Source organism: Pagrus major, chromosome 6, assembly GCF_040436345.1.
Source record: "Pagrus major chromosome 6, Pma_NU_1.0".
NCBI lineage: Eukaryota > Metazoa > Chordata > Actinopteri > Spariformes > Sparidae > Pagrus > Pagrus major.
The window spans coordinates 2029405-2043418 of NC_133220.1; the positions used below are offsets into that span (position 1 = coordinate 2029405).

General features: G+C 45.9%; 1 protein-coding gene across 1 annotated transcript in view; it reads left to right on the plus strand.

The window, feature by feature from the left end:
* Nucleotides 1-13348, plus strand: part of mmp24 (matrix metallopeptidase 24) — a 53776-nt gene extending 40428 nt beyond the window's left edge. The window contains 5 exon segments of the mRNA XM_073468369.1: nt 1705-1866; nt 3516-3730; nt 9356-9494; nt 11270-11536; nt 12984-13348. Coding sequence (XP_073324470.1) covers nt 1705-1866; nt 3516-3730; nt 9356-9494; nt 11270-11536; nt 12984-13348 — 1148 coding nt within the window.
* Nucleotides 13349-14014: the final 666 nt, after the last annotated feature.

The window sequence follows — 14014 nt, forward strand, 5'->3', positions numbered from 1 at the left end:
AGGACGAGTGTGAAGTGTGAATAGTGGAAGTGAAGCTGATTGTGTTGCTGCTGTGGCTCCAAAATCATCCGCTCAGCACACAATATACCTCAATCTGTGTCTGAATCACAACCTCCCCTCAGATTCGTTCATTAAATATCATTTCCCAGATTTACAGAACTGAGTCGGACCAGATAAAATCCAGATGTCGACACACTTCAGTCCAGAGAGAGTTGTTAAACACCTGAAGCTGCTGAGTGACGACCAGAGGAGTAACTTTATCAGTTTAGTTACAAGTCGATCAAACTTTCTGTCCGTGAACTCAAAATGAATCTGTTACACGTTTTGGTTCCAGCGTTTCTAAAGTCAGTATTGTTTTCTCAGTCGTCTCTGACGGTAAACTGAATTTAAATGATACATTTAATCTCACGTTTTCTGTGTGACGTCATGAATTTGCTGAGTAGTGCGGTGCCTGTTCAGGGAGCTATTTCCAAGTAACCTAAAAATAAAAGTAAAGGTCATCACATCACTGAATTTCACTCCGTGTCCGTGCTGTCAGATGATGGAGAGTCGTACGACTTCTGATGGGGAAATGAAGGAAGACACTTCAGAGAGGAGGTTAATCACTGAGTTTTATCCAGATGATTGACAGGGCTGATAATGTCGTGACCAAGCGGGGCAGGTCCGACCAAATGTCAGAAGTCAAACAACGCACAAGTTTTTGTACTACAACACAATAGCTGCTTTGTTTCGGCCCGTGGTCCGACACTACCTTTTCCTTTTGACCCTCCAGGGGAAAAGTTGTTGCTCCAGATGGAGGCTGCGTGCTGTAGTTTAAAGATAGCGGATTTATTCCTAACCGTGATGAATGTTGAGTGTTTGAGTTTCCCGGTGGGTAAACTGCGATCGATGTGGGAGCAACAGTTTCACTACACATCTAACGACTCCACCAGCAAACTAAAAGTCCCCTTCAAATATCTTTTTACATCACATAATGCTGCTGATAGATCTCAAGAGCTCGACACTCGACGCTGCACTTCCTCTGGTCCTCAGCAACACACCGACCAAGTGTGAAGTCAAATGGATGAACAGTTGTTGAGAAAATCAAAGGACAGACAGACAGACAGACAGACAGACACTCTGCAGTAATCCCCGTCCATCAGCAGCGTTTGAAGAACCGCTTCATGCCGGACTTTAAAACCGGGCCGCTTCAGATTCTCCAGCTGACAGTCGCTGCTTCCGTTTGCCACAAATTCCTCTTTTGATGTGAGATCCTTGTTACACCGCTGATGAGTCAACAGCATCACAGGCCGACTTCAGCTCACTTCTCGGGCGCGTTTGATGCCGAGTCTTTGGTCTTTTTGCCGTTGTGTTTACGCTGGGGAGGCTTTGTTCCGGTTCAGACATGAGGGAGATGGTTTTTTTTGGGAAACCGAGTTTTTTGTTTTTTTAGCAGAACAAAAAGCGGTGGAAAGACTGTCAGCTGCACGACGGGCTTCTTTCTGTTTCATCGTCTGATTTCTGCTGTGAAATGATCTTTTTAAAAGCTTTTTAAAGGCCGTCAGTGATGAAAGTGATGATGTTTCTCTCCCCGGCTTTCTTTTCTGTCCTTCCTACTCTCTCCACCTTTCTTCTCTCGTCCTCTTCATCTTCCTCTCTTTTGGATTTTCTTCACCTGTTCTTGTTTCTCATGTTTTCCTCCTCTCTGCCCCGTCTTGTCTCCAGGTAATGACTTGTTCCTGGTGGCGGTCCATGAGTTGGGTCATGCGTTGGGTTTGGAGCACTCCAACGATCCCAGCGCCATCATGGCTCCTTTCTATCAGTACATGGACACGCACAACTTCAAACTGCCTCTGGACGACCTGCAGGGCATCCAGAAGATCTACGGTGAGTCGGTTTATTAAATAACATGCAAATGATTGTTTTTCTCAGCTGTTTCCAGCATTATTCGACATTATAATTGTTGAAGAGGGTCGTTGTTCTTATTGTCGTTCTTCTGTTGATCAAAATGTTATTTAATCAAAACGTTTCCATCCACGTACACACACGTGCTCAGTGACATGAACATTGTGTTTCCTGTGACTTTAGAAATAAAAGCCAGCCCGTGTTTGTCCAGCTGAAGTGTTTTAATGTGAAGCAGCAGCAGGAGATGGAGGAGATCCAGCTCTGATGCGGCTGTAACAGAGTGAACAGCGAGGCTGACATCAGTATAATCAAATCAAATGATCGTTACACATGTTGCATCACTTCCTGTCAGTGACTTGTGCCTGACTGACTCCACCACAAACATTATAAACTACGATATAACGAGGTAATCGGAGAATATAAATGTGTGACTCTGCTTTAAATCTGAGCCTTGAAGTGAGAAAACACTCGACTTCACTTCAGACCTGAAAGCAAAATAACTTGCAAAAGCACAAACACGCCCTGGATATTCATTATTAACGGTGGCTGAGTTATGGAGACGTGAACTCCATGAATATATATGAATGTAAAGCAGGGTCAGGCCGACAAACAGCATGCTGCTGCTCCATCGTTGCCTGGAAAGAGAAACACTTAAAAAACAAAACGCTCGTCTTTGTGCCTCTTCCTTTGTGTTCACACCGGGGACACTTTGTTCTGCTTCACAGAAGACGCCTGACTTTCCAGTAAACTCTTTCTTTAAGTGAACAAAGACGAGTCTGTCAACAGCAGAAACGTTTCCTGACACGCTTTCTGTCTCCTCTGAAATAATCGTGACAGCTTCTGTTGTAATGTAGTGTAACGTTTATTGTGATGCAAAGAAGAAGAGAAGAAGCTCCGACTCGTCTGCAGGGTCACAGCGTGTTAGAGATTTCATCCAGATCACATCTGAAGACATTTAATATTTCATTAGCTTCATAAAACACCAAGATAACTGACTGTATCTCTCAGGCTGATTGATTGGATGGTTTTTTGGAGTGTCATGGTTCTGGTTTTATCTCCGGAGCGGGCCGGTTATCTTTTCCCTTCACAATAAAAAAACATCTCAACAATAAAGGTCAGAGTACACGGGTGACATTTTGAGTCAGTGTTGAAGGAAATACTGTCCAAGCAGTGCGGTCAACAGTATTTTTCCACCACACTGGTGTTCAGTGTGGATAACAAAGCCTGTTATTGTATCTGAGGAGAGTTGATCCTGTTTGCCTCTCAGCTGCACCTGGAAATGTCAACCGACCGCTCAGTCGAGGGTTTAATTCAAAACGATTGTGAAATATGGTTCCTGCTAAAGCGAGAGAGCAGTCACACTTCTGAGGAGACATGTTGAAATATTCATTTGTTAAAAATCAGAAACAGCTGCTGAATGAATCTCTGAACTAAACCTGTTTTGTCTCAGAGGATCCAACATGAAAACACAACTAAAATCAATGACACGCTGACTCATGAAGTTGTGGATCTTTGTATTTCGAGTGCAACTAAAAATACTGCGTTGTATCTGAAACCACAAACGACATGAGAGCAAACAGAAATCGGTCGTCTCGCTGGAATGATTCATTGTTATCGATGTCTCTCACCAGGCATCCCCACGGCCATGCTGGAGCCCACCAGGCCGTTACCCACCTTACCGTCTCGGCGGACGCACTCCACCTCCGAACGCAAGCACGACCGACATTCCCGTCCGGCGCGGCCGCCTGGCGACCGGCCGGCGCTGCCCGGAAACGGCAAACCCAACATCTGTGACGGCAACTTCAACACCGTGGCCTTCTTCAGACGGGAGATGTTCGTCTTCAAGGTGAGCAGAGACGCACCGAAAGCAACACTGCTGAACTGAACCACTTTGCACAAAAACTTGTATTTCTATTAAATTAAGCACCATCTTATCTGATCACTTTACTGCGTCCATGTAAACAGTTAAGATAAAATATCAGAATGATTTCAAGCAGATTGCAGAGATATTGTTCAGCTGATGATCTTTTATCCGACTGATGGTAGTCAGAATATCTGATCTCAGCCATGACTCTGAAACATCAGCAGTAACTGAGCTGTGTGCTGATGAATCCACGGTGTTGTTTCCTGTCTGTTGTGTCACTGCTGCCTGAAGTAATCCTCAAATATTGCTCTAATGACTCTGAGGCGTTTGTCTCACTTTTAGGTCCATTTATTTGTTTGGTTGTGTAGTATTCGTTGTTGTGATACTTCAGTTTGTCACCTGAGGCATCAAATCATTTAAATCACAAACATTAAATGTACTAAACCGTCAACCTAAATCTCACACTCTGAGGACAGGATGCTGTTAGCTGTAGTTTCTATATAAAACAGGGTGCCACTGGGGATTCAGCTGAAGCTTAACTGAACATTAAGTTGTGAGGATGCAGGACCTGAGTGTCTGTGACTCATGTTCGGTCAGAAGCTAACGAACGCTCCGGCGCTGGCAGCGTTACGACTCCGATTTCCCGCCGGGGCTGGCCGAGCTAAAAATGTGTCCTCTCACAGGATCCTCAGATGAAAGAGTCGGCCCGTCGGCATATGGCACCATCTAACCTCGGATCGTCGGCGCCGGGCGTGTGCCTCGGTGTAGTTAGTCACTGATTAATGCAGCGCTGTTATTACCATCGTACAGACTCACACAGCAGGAGGCTCCATGACGAGGGTCACATAAATATTCACACTCTGGATCAAAAATGTTAAAATGTCAAACAGAGAGAGACGAGACAACTGCGCTCGATAGAGAGTGTGTGTGTGTGTGTGTGTGTGTGTGTGTGTGTGTGTGTGTGTGTGTGTGTGTGTGAGGACCAGAAGAGGAAGAAAAATCTATTTTGATGTCTCTGATCTTTAAACTGAATGTTAGAAAAGGTCACAGACCCGTCTCGCTCTCCGTCTGTCCGCCTTCCTGCCTGTCGATGTGTGTCTCTCTCTCTTCCATCTGCTCACCTGTCCATACCTGTCCGTCTCCTCTCTGTCTGTCTTTCTGTCCTTCAGTCCATCTGACTTCCTACCTGTCGACTCATCTTGTCGCCTGTCTGTCCGTATGTATTTCTGTCCGTCTCACTGGATGATAAGTGGACGTGAAAATAAAAACAGGGCGTGTCTGACTTTGTTTTTGTGAAAGTAAAATCTTCCTCCTGTCCAGATTAAAGGAGCTGACGCACAGAAACGTGTCTGTAGTCTCGTCGACTCAGATATTTGAGTCGCTTCTTGAAATAATTGGATGTCCATGTCATGTAACGCACAATTGGACAGGTGTTGGACAACCGTTGCTTTTAAATCTAGGCGACTAAAACTACTTGGATAAGATTTGGTTCATGGGAGACGGGAGACAAATCCTTATCTCTGGTTTCACAGTGTGACGTCTTTTACGCCCGATCATTCACCCTGATTGTCTCCGTAAGCCTTTAAGCCTATGTTCCTACTACTGCTGTTGTTCTGGACACCAAAATCCAGTCACCTGTGCTGTTTGTCTGGATGGAAGAGTCATGAGGACGAGGAGTGCGTGCAGAGGTAACACACCATTGTCTCAAACTACACGTGGACGTTACAGGATTTTTTGGATTGTAAACAGGTCGGTTGTAAATGTTGAAGAAGGGAAACAGTGTGTTCATCGTAAGAAGCTGATCGTGTCCTGTTCGTCTCTCTGACCCATCCTGTTTGTTCACAGACAGAGACAGAGGATCAGGCATTTAGAAAACTAAGCATAACACAGATTGTCAAAATCCTTTACTTACTTCAGACTTTAATACGTACAGTAGATCAATAAATGGCAGAAAATGAGACGAACACACTGAATGAAGAACAATAAGACGCAGCAGATGCAGACGGTTGTTGTAACTCAGCTCAGACGTCTCTAAGTGGATCATTAGATGAGGATTTAGTCAAACTGAGCAGCTGCTGCAGTCGCTGCGGACCTAAACGTGATATAGGAAGAGATATTTTAAGCTCAGGTGTACAATACAGACTGAACACACACGTTTCATGTGGCTCAGCTCTTTTTAAACTGGGTCGTTACCTGCCGAGCAGCGTGCAGGTGTGTGTTTGGGTGTTGAGCAGTAAGAAGTTGTGACAGTATATTCCTCTGTGGGTCAGTTGGTTCAGGCTCACCCGGTGTGACCGTGATGAAGTCTGGCACCGAGGCTCTACAACAGATCATCTCCACTTACCTCTCTGTGAAGCGTCTGTCAAAGCACAGTTCAAACTTACAGACTGCTAGAAACTAAAGGTGAAGTGGTGCAGTTGTGGTGTCCGTCTTTAAAATATGTTTCCCACTGAACCCAGCAGTGGCGTCATGAAGCCGCTCCAGTGTGTCAGTTCATACAGGACGCCGGTGCTGCAGACGCAAAAGAGGCGTGACGTACATGTCATGACGTGGAGATCTGTGGGGTTTTTTTTAGCATGTTTCCATCTGTAAATCTGAAAATGTCTCCGCTGACTGTTTATAATCGTTTGGATGCTGTTATAAAGTGTTGTGATGAGATCCTGACCGCCTGGTTCTGCTGCCGGGGACAGAAGAGTCGGTGGGACAGACAGGATGACAGACAGGATGACAGACACCTTTCCACGTATAAATTCAGCATTATCTTCCTCATGTAATTTGCTGAAGACACGACCTGCTACCACATTCCTGTTGTCTGGTCCTGTAACGTTGCTCTGTGGGTTGAAGTGTGGGTCATTTCTCTTGTATTTGATGAGTGAAGGATCTGTTTAGATGTCGGACTGAACGCCATCAGACCGACACACTCAGACGCCATCTTGCCTCTGTTGTGAAACTCTCCCCCCGTTCCTTCTCCGTCACTTTCACACAGACGACACGGCAGAATAACGGCACAATGTTCCCGCCTTGAAAAGGCAGCGTGGGTGGGGCTGATGTCACTGCATGTACTGACAGCAAGTTAAAATGAATTATTGCATCAGAGTCATGAATGTGCAGCACCTCATAGATTATAATACTCCTGTTTACACGACAGCAGTAAGAGAAAATGGTTTTCTAAAAATGAAGTTGACTAAAAGGTGCCATTTGTAAGAAAAGTTCATTTCTCAACTCGTTAAATAATGAAGCTCTGGGATTGTAGGACGGGTCGGCTGACAGCCCAGTTTCTCTGTGGAGCTTCTGTGTTGTGCTGGAGGCCGGTCGTCAGTTTCTGTTTGCGGATGCCATTTCTAAACTAGCGTTAGCAACTGTTGCTCTCCGTTAGCGGAGCGGAGAGAGGCACTGAGAACATATATGAAGTCACATCCTTTGGACTGTGACAGAAAATCCGACCTGAGATCTTCACAAAGAAATCCACAGTCCAGCAGCTTTAAACGACTGTAACTGTCATTAAAAATGTCACGTTACAATCTGCTCACATGTGGCCAATAAACAAGGGATTCATGCATGCCAAGTGCTACAAGTTGTTACGTAGAGTCCCATTAAAAACTCGGGTGGAGGAGCTCAGGATGCTTCCTGGAGATGAGTAACATTCAGAGTCCTGTGTGTCCGTCACCTGAAGGGAACGCAGACACTTTTTTAGGCCGCAGTGTGGAGGACAAAACTCACTGATAGACAATAAGATACAAACTTGACAAAGTCAGCTCATCTGATTGGCGAACGCAGATCCTCGCTGGATAAATTGTGTTGCAGCAAAAGTCAAACCTCAGTGAATGAGGCAGCGCCGTTCTCTCTCACTGTGTGAACAAAGCTGCTGACCTGCAGATTTAAAACAGGCAGGTGTGAATGTGACTTCATAAGAGACGTTTTCCAACAGGTGAAGCTTGTAGTCACACATCGTGCACTGAGCGAGTTCACGTCCCTGACAGGAACACAAAAACCTTCCTCTGACTCCAAATATGCATCATCATCATCATCATCATCATCGTCGTCATCATCGATCAGAAAAACAAGGCCGATCGTCTTTTTCCCTTCAACTCTGGGACACGGCCGCATGAAGACATAAAGAGCGCCGACAGCCAGTGGGCGTTTGAAAGGAGACGCTCATTATGGGATGTTTCCTCGGTGAGAAACACTCACGGTTTCTCTCTCGCTGGACGAGAAGCATCGATTTTCTTCTTCTTCTTCTTTTTTTTCTGTTTTGGTTCACACAGAAAAGCATTAGCAGCCAACGGATGATGTTGAATCATATGAGATGGAGTGTGTGTGTGTGTGTGTGTGTGTGTGTGTATGTGTTTGTGTGTGTGTGTGTGTGTGTGTGTGTGTGTGTGTGTGTGTGTGTGTGCGTGTGTGTGTGTGTGTGTGTGTAGCACTCAGTGGGGACTGTGCTTGGCTGTGTCCTAGATTCACTGAAGCCAAATGATAATGAGTGAAGATTGATGCTCGCCTTCTTCTCCTCCTCCTCTTCCTCCCTCTGTCTCTTCCTTTCTCTGCGTCCTCTCCTTCCTCCCTCCTCCCTCCTTCACTCACCTCACTTATCTTTGTCTTTATCTTCAGTCTTTTCTCTTCGTCTGTCTGGTTCTTCCTCCTCCTCTGACCCGGTGTTTGTCGTCTTCCTTCATCACGCCTTCTTCTTTACCCACAGTATTCCTGTGTGTGACCTTCAGTTATTCATTTCACTTCATTCTGAGGTGACGTCTGCAAGAATTAGCTACAACTGTCTTCTTCTTCTTCTTTATATGAGAAACATACCTGAAGAATGAACCGCTTGACTATCCCAGATTAAAAAGCTCTGTGAGGTGTCTGAGCCGAGCTGCTCTTTATCAGAGGTGAAGCGTTTTTAACCAGACGTGCATTAGCTAAACCGACCAGTTGTTCCCGAGTGTAAACCCACTATGACATCATCCAGAGACCATAGACACGGCGGCCATTTTCCTCTGACATCACGCTCACGGTGGGACGCTGTGCTGCTGTGTTCCAGGTTGGAAGTTGTATAAACAAAGGAAATCTGTTAATCTATATAATTTCACCGCTTCCTGATTGATCAGCAGCTGAAAAGACAAAAGATACTGAAAATCTAAGGAACTATAAATGCTCACAGCTGTGTGGCGATGTCGACGAACCTCTGTGCACTTCTTCTTCTTCTCCTTCTTCTTCTTCGATGTTCTTTTCTTTCTCTTTTCATCATTTTTCTACAATGATGATTAATAAAACAGATCAATGCCTCACATATGAAATCAGACACTTTGAGCAGTAAAACTCTTTAAACTTGTGACTCTTTGTAAACTGTGATTTAGTTGCTCTGTTCTGTACATGCGACATCTATTGCATGTCTGTCCGTCCTGGGAGACAGATCCTCCTCTGTGGCTCTTCATGAGGTTTCTTCCATCTTTAATTTCTCCCTGTTAAAAGGTTTTTATTTCAAGTTTTTCCTCACTTGAATCGAGGGTCTGAGGACAGAGGATGTCGTTCGCTGTAAAGATTGTAAAGCCCACTGAGGCGATGTGATTGTGTATATAAATAAAATTGATTTGATTTTGACTCTTTGTGTTGCAGGACCGGTGGTTCTGGCGTCTGAGGAACAACAAGGTGCAGGAGGGTTACCCCATGCAGATCGATCAGTTCTGGAAGGGCCTGCCGCCTCGCATCGACGCCGCCTACGAGAGATCTGACGGCAAATTTGTCTTCTTCAAAGGTACGAGGAAAAAGCGTGAACACACGTACAAACATTTGCCTTCCAGTCAACACCAATGTGTCACAGCTCTGCCTGGTAACTAGGCCTTCAGTCTCACGGGTCCAGACAGAAATACACAGGGACGGGAAAAAACTTGTGCACCAGTTTATTTATTTCTTAATCACTTTCAAAAACTTACATGTGACTAAATAGTCTCACAGTGCAGATAACAGATGGAGGAAGGTGTTGATAGTGAGTAACTGGAATCACACACTTCTTGCATGACTACATGTTGCATGAGAACAAATTGTGACACTCTGTAGTATCTCCAAATATCTCACCTTATCGCTCCACCAGATGTTTTATGAGTCTATTTCAGCTCGCTCAGTTGCACTTAGCAAACGTTCCCTGTTGTGAAAATGTCACAGAGCTCACTGGGGTTAATTAGTCATAAATGATTTACCATTGAAAGCCGTCTCCATCTTTATGTTTCGATCGTTTGTCAGTTTTAATTTCTTTCATAAAGCTGCTCTGAAATCAGCTGATTTTTACTCACAACCTTCAGTGGAGGAACTTCAAATCTCCGTCTAGCATCTGCTCCAGTGTTATTAGACTCTGTCCTGGACTCTGCCTGCCCTCCTCCTCCTCCTCCTCCTCCTCCTCCTCCTGGAAATATATTTAATAAAGTGTGAAATAGAGAATAGCGAGGCAGCGGGGAGCACCCAGCCTAAAGTAATAGAATTTCAGTCTATGTATGAAACCTCCCTCATCCTTGCTGCTGACTGTGGAGTCACTTGTTTCCAACTCTCTCTCTCTCACACACACACACACACACACACACACACACACACACACACACAAACACACACATCTTCTGATGGAGTATCCTGCTATCGCGGCCAGCCAGGAGCAGATATTAATAGCTTTGCTCTCTCAGCTGCCGACTCTTTCTCTGACACACACACACACACACACACACACACACACACACACACACACACTCGTGTACACACAATGACATACACATAGTGACATTCACAGATGCTCAGAGATGCTTCCTGCACACACTTGGGTGAGCACAGAGGCACATGTGGACACACAGAAATAGGTGGATTTGTAGTTTGTCAGTATATGTGTGTGTGTGCGCGCGCCTGTGTGTGTGTGTGTGTGTGTGTGTGTGTGTGCGCGCCTGTGTGTGTGTGTGTGTGTGTGTGTGCGCGCCTGTGTGTGTGTGGCGAGGTCACATGAGGCCAAAGGTGCCTACACTTTGTGAAATTGCAGCGTTTCCCACAGAAACGGCAGCATGAGTTCACAGTGAGGTCACATCACAGTCAGTGTGTTGACAGGTGACACCAGCCTCGTGCAGCGTTTTGAGAGGTTAGCTTTTGTCTTTGCGCACTACATTCCCGAGGTTAGCTAGAAAATTAGTAGGTATGAGAGGAGAGTCCATCTCACACTAAAAAACCTCACGGCAAACGTTTGCATGAAAAGCAGAAAATAAATCCAACTTCCAGAAAACTGCCGGGGAGGAAGGTTTCTTCTCATCCGTGTCTGGTGACCACGAGTTGCAATCCTCTATTATTGCCATGGTGTCTTACAGCAATGATCCCGCCTGATCAGAATGACCCAGAATATAACTTAAGCTGCTTTACTGTAATGAAGAAATGTTGTATTTTACTGTAGGATTTTACAGTTCTGTGCACTGATATTTTAAGCTATTTTACTTTGAGATGGTAACCCTGACAGTATATGTACTATATTTAAAGTGCTGACTCATCTTTTCCCACCTCTTCCAGGCGATAAGTACTGGGTGTTCAAGGAAGTCACGGCCGAGCCGGGTTACCCTCACAGCCTGGTGGAGCTGGGCAGCTGCCTCCCCAAAGACGGCATCGACACGGCGCTGCGCTGGGAGCCGGTTGGAAAGACGTACTTCTTCAAAGGGGACCAGTACTGGCGCTACAACGAGGAGAAGCGCACGGCGGACCCCGGATACCCCAAACCCATCACCGTGTGGAAGGGAATACCGGACGGACCGCAGGGGGCCTTCATCAGCCGGGAGGGATGTGAGTGTCTGACGCAATCAAGGCGAAATTATTCGAGGATCAGGATGTGTGATTTAACAGAGTTAATTTAATAAAACATACCCTTTTTTCTGTTATGGGGTTAAGACAGACAGACAGGCAGGCAGGCAGGCAGGCAGGCAGGCAGGCAGACAGACAGACAGGCAGGCAGGCAGACAGGCAGGCAGGCAGGCAGGCAGGCAGGCAGACAGACTCTTGATAATTCAGTTGCTTCTCATTGAAGCGCTTCTTGTTCCACAAAGTGTTTCTGCTCCAGAAGCATTAAAAGGCCTCAGGCCGACTCTCACTGACTGACTGCTGGAGGAAAAGTGCTGATCACCACATCCACTTGTCCAGTTCTGACCTCATGACCTTGTGGCAGCCTCAGAGGGCCTGTGTGTGTGTGTGTGTGTGTGTGTGTGTGTGTGTGTGTGTGTGTGTGTGTGTGTGTCTGTGTGTGTGTCTGTGTGTCTGTGTGCCTCTGTGTGAGTGTGAGATCAGAGGCGGTGACATGGTCGGTCGGGCATGGTGTCTTGGTGTCAGATGAGAAGCTGTCCTGCAGGGACTTCGGATGCAGCAGACAAATGTGTGTGTCTGTGTGTGTGTGTGTGTGTGTGTGTGTGTGTGTGTGTGTGTGTGTGTGTGCTTTGGGCTGTTGGTTGATCCCTGGTTCAAATAAAGAATATTAATGAGCAGTATTATAAAACATTTCACAGAAGTCTGAATGAATAAATGACCACATGTTCAGAGCAGGTTCTACAGTGTCTTCATGTAGTCGGAGGTCAGGACGAAACACTGACCTACTGATATTTAATATGAACAATATTAGCTCACGTGTATAAACGTATTCCAGCTTTTCATCAATCCACCTGTGAGACTGTGTGTGTCGCTGAAGGTTCATCTCTTCGTGTTTGTCCCCCTCCCGCTCACACACTGTCCCATTTGTCTCACAGCTACAGCGTCCGTCTCACAGGCGTTACATAATATCGCCCTTCAATAAAAACAGCCGCTGCTGGGACTGAAATACTGTAGCTGCCTGTAACCACTGTGTCACAATACAAGTGTTATTGCCTCTAATGAGACGCCGCGCCACAGGGATCCACCGGGGCTGAGATACAAGCTGAGGACACTGATGGATGATTTTCAGTTTAAGAGAAAGCTTTTCTTAAAGAGTGAAGGACAGAGTCTGTCACGGTTTGTCTCCTTAGAGGGAGCTTTCGAGGAATTGAGGAAACATGGTGGAGTTTATAGATCGAAGACTTGCAAGATGGCTGACTATAATACGGTCATTCCCCTGAAAGTTGATTAACGATGATACTGAATTGATCTCACCAAATTATGCTGGATTTAGCTTGTTTCAGTTCGATCAACCCACTAATTTAATTTGTTCTCTTTCCCTCCTACCCATCGTTGTTTCCTCCCACGTCACCCTCTCACCCGCCCTCCTCAGACTACACCTACTTCTACAAGGGGAAGGAGTACTGGAAGTTCGACAACCAGAAGCTGACGGTGGAGCCCGGATACCCCAAGTCCATCCTGCGCGACTGGATGGGCTGCGACCAGTCTGACATGGAGCGCTCCGGCAGCAAGGGTAACCGTGGCGACCGCCAACTGCCCCTCGACGACGTGGACATCATGGTGACCATCAACGACGTCCCGACGACGGTCAACGCCATCGCCGTGGTGATCCCTTGCATCCTGTCGCTGTGCATCCTGGTGCTGGTGTATACGATCTTTCAGTTCAAGAACAAAGGAGTGCAGCAGAACACCATGACGCAGCACTACTACAAATACCCCGTTCAGGAGTGGGTATGACAGCCAACTCTCCTTCGAAGAGGTCAAAGTTCACGGACTGAAGGGGGTCATGATGTTAGTTAGCTTATCTTGGCTAATGGCCTTGAACGCTAGCTAAAAAAACAATGGAACGTCAATGCTGAAAGACGCTAACTGTGCTAGCTAGTGATGACAGGGCGCTCGCTGCTCTGCGGGAGTAGATTTAGACATTGGCTGAGAGTGTGTGTGAGTGTGTGTGTGTGTGTGTGAGGGAGATTCGTGCCTGTCTCGTGACACAAGTACAAATTTTTCCTCACCGGGCGAAGACGCTTGAAACAAACAACCGAGGACAGCGAGAACAAGCCGCAAAGACTCCAGGAGGATCTGATGACAACTTCTCTGGCGACATGAGATGGGGTCTCATGAGTGGCACTGAACTTTGACTATCTCTTCTAGGACCTACAACCCGACTCTTCTCAGTGAAAAGAAAAAGAAAAAGGATTTGGAGCAGAAGGAATACGCTCCTTAAAGCCAGAAGACACCTTCAAGTTTGTTCCAACAACAGCTTGTACACGTGAACTACTTCAACTATTCAGTCGGATGAAATTTCATGAAAAAAAAAAAGAAAATAAAAGGTTTGAAAACATCAAACTTGAATTTAAAATTTTAGGTAGAAAGGCCATAACAAAAAGAAAAAACCAAGGATCT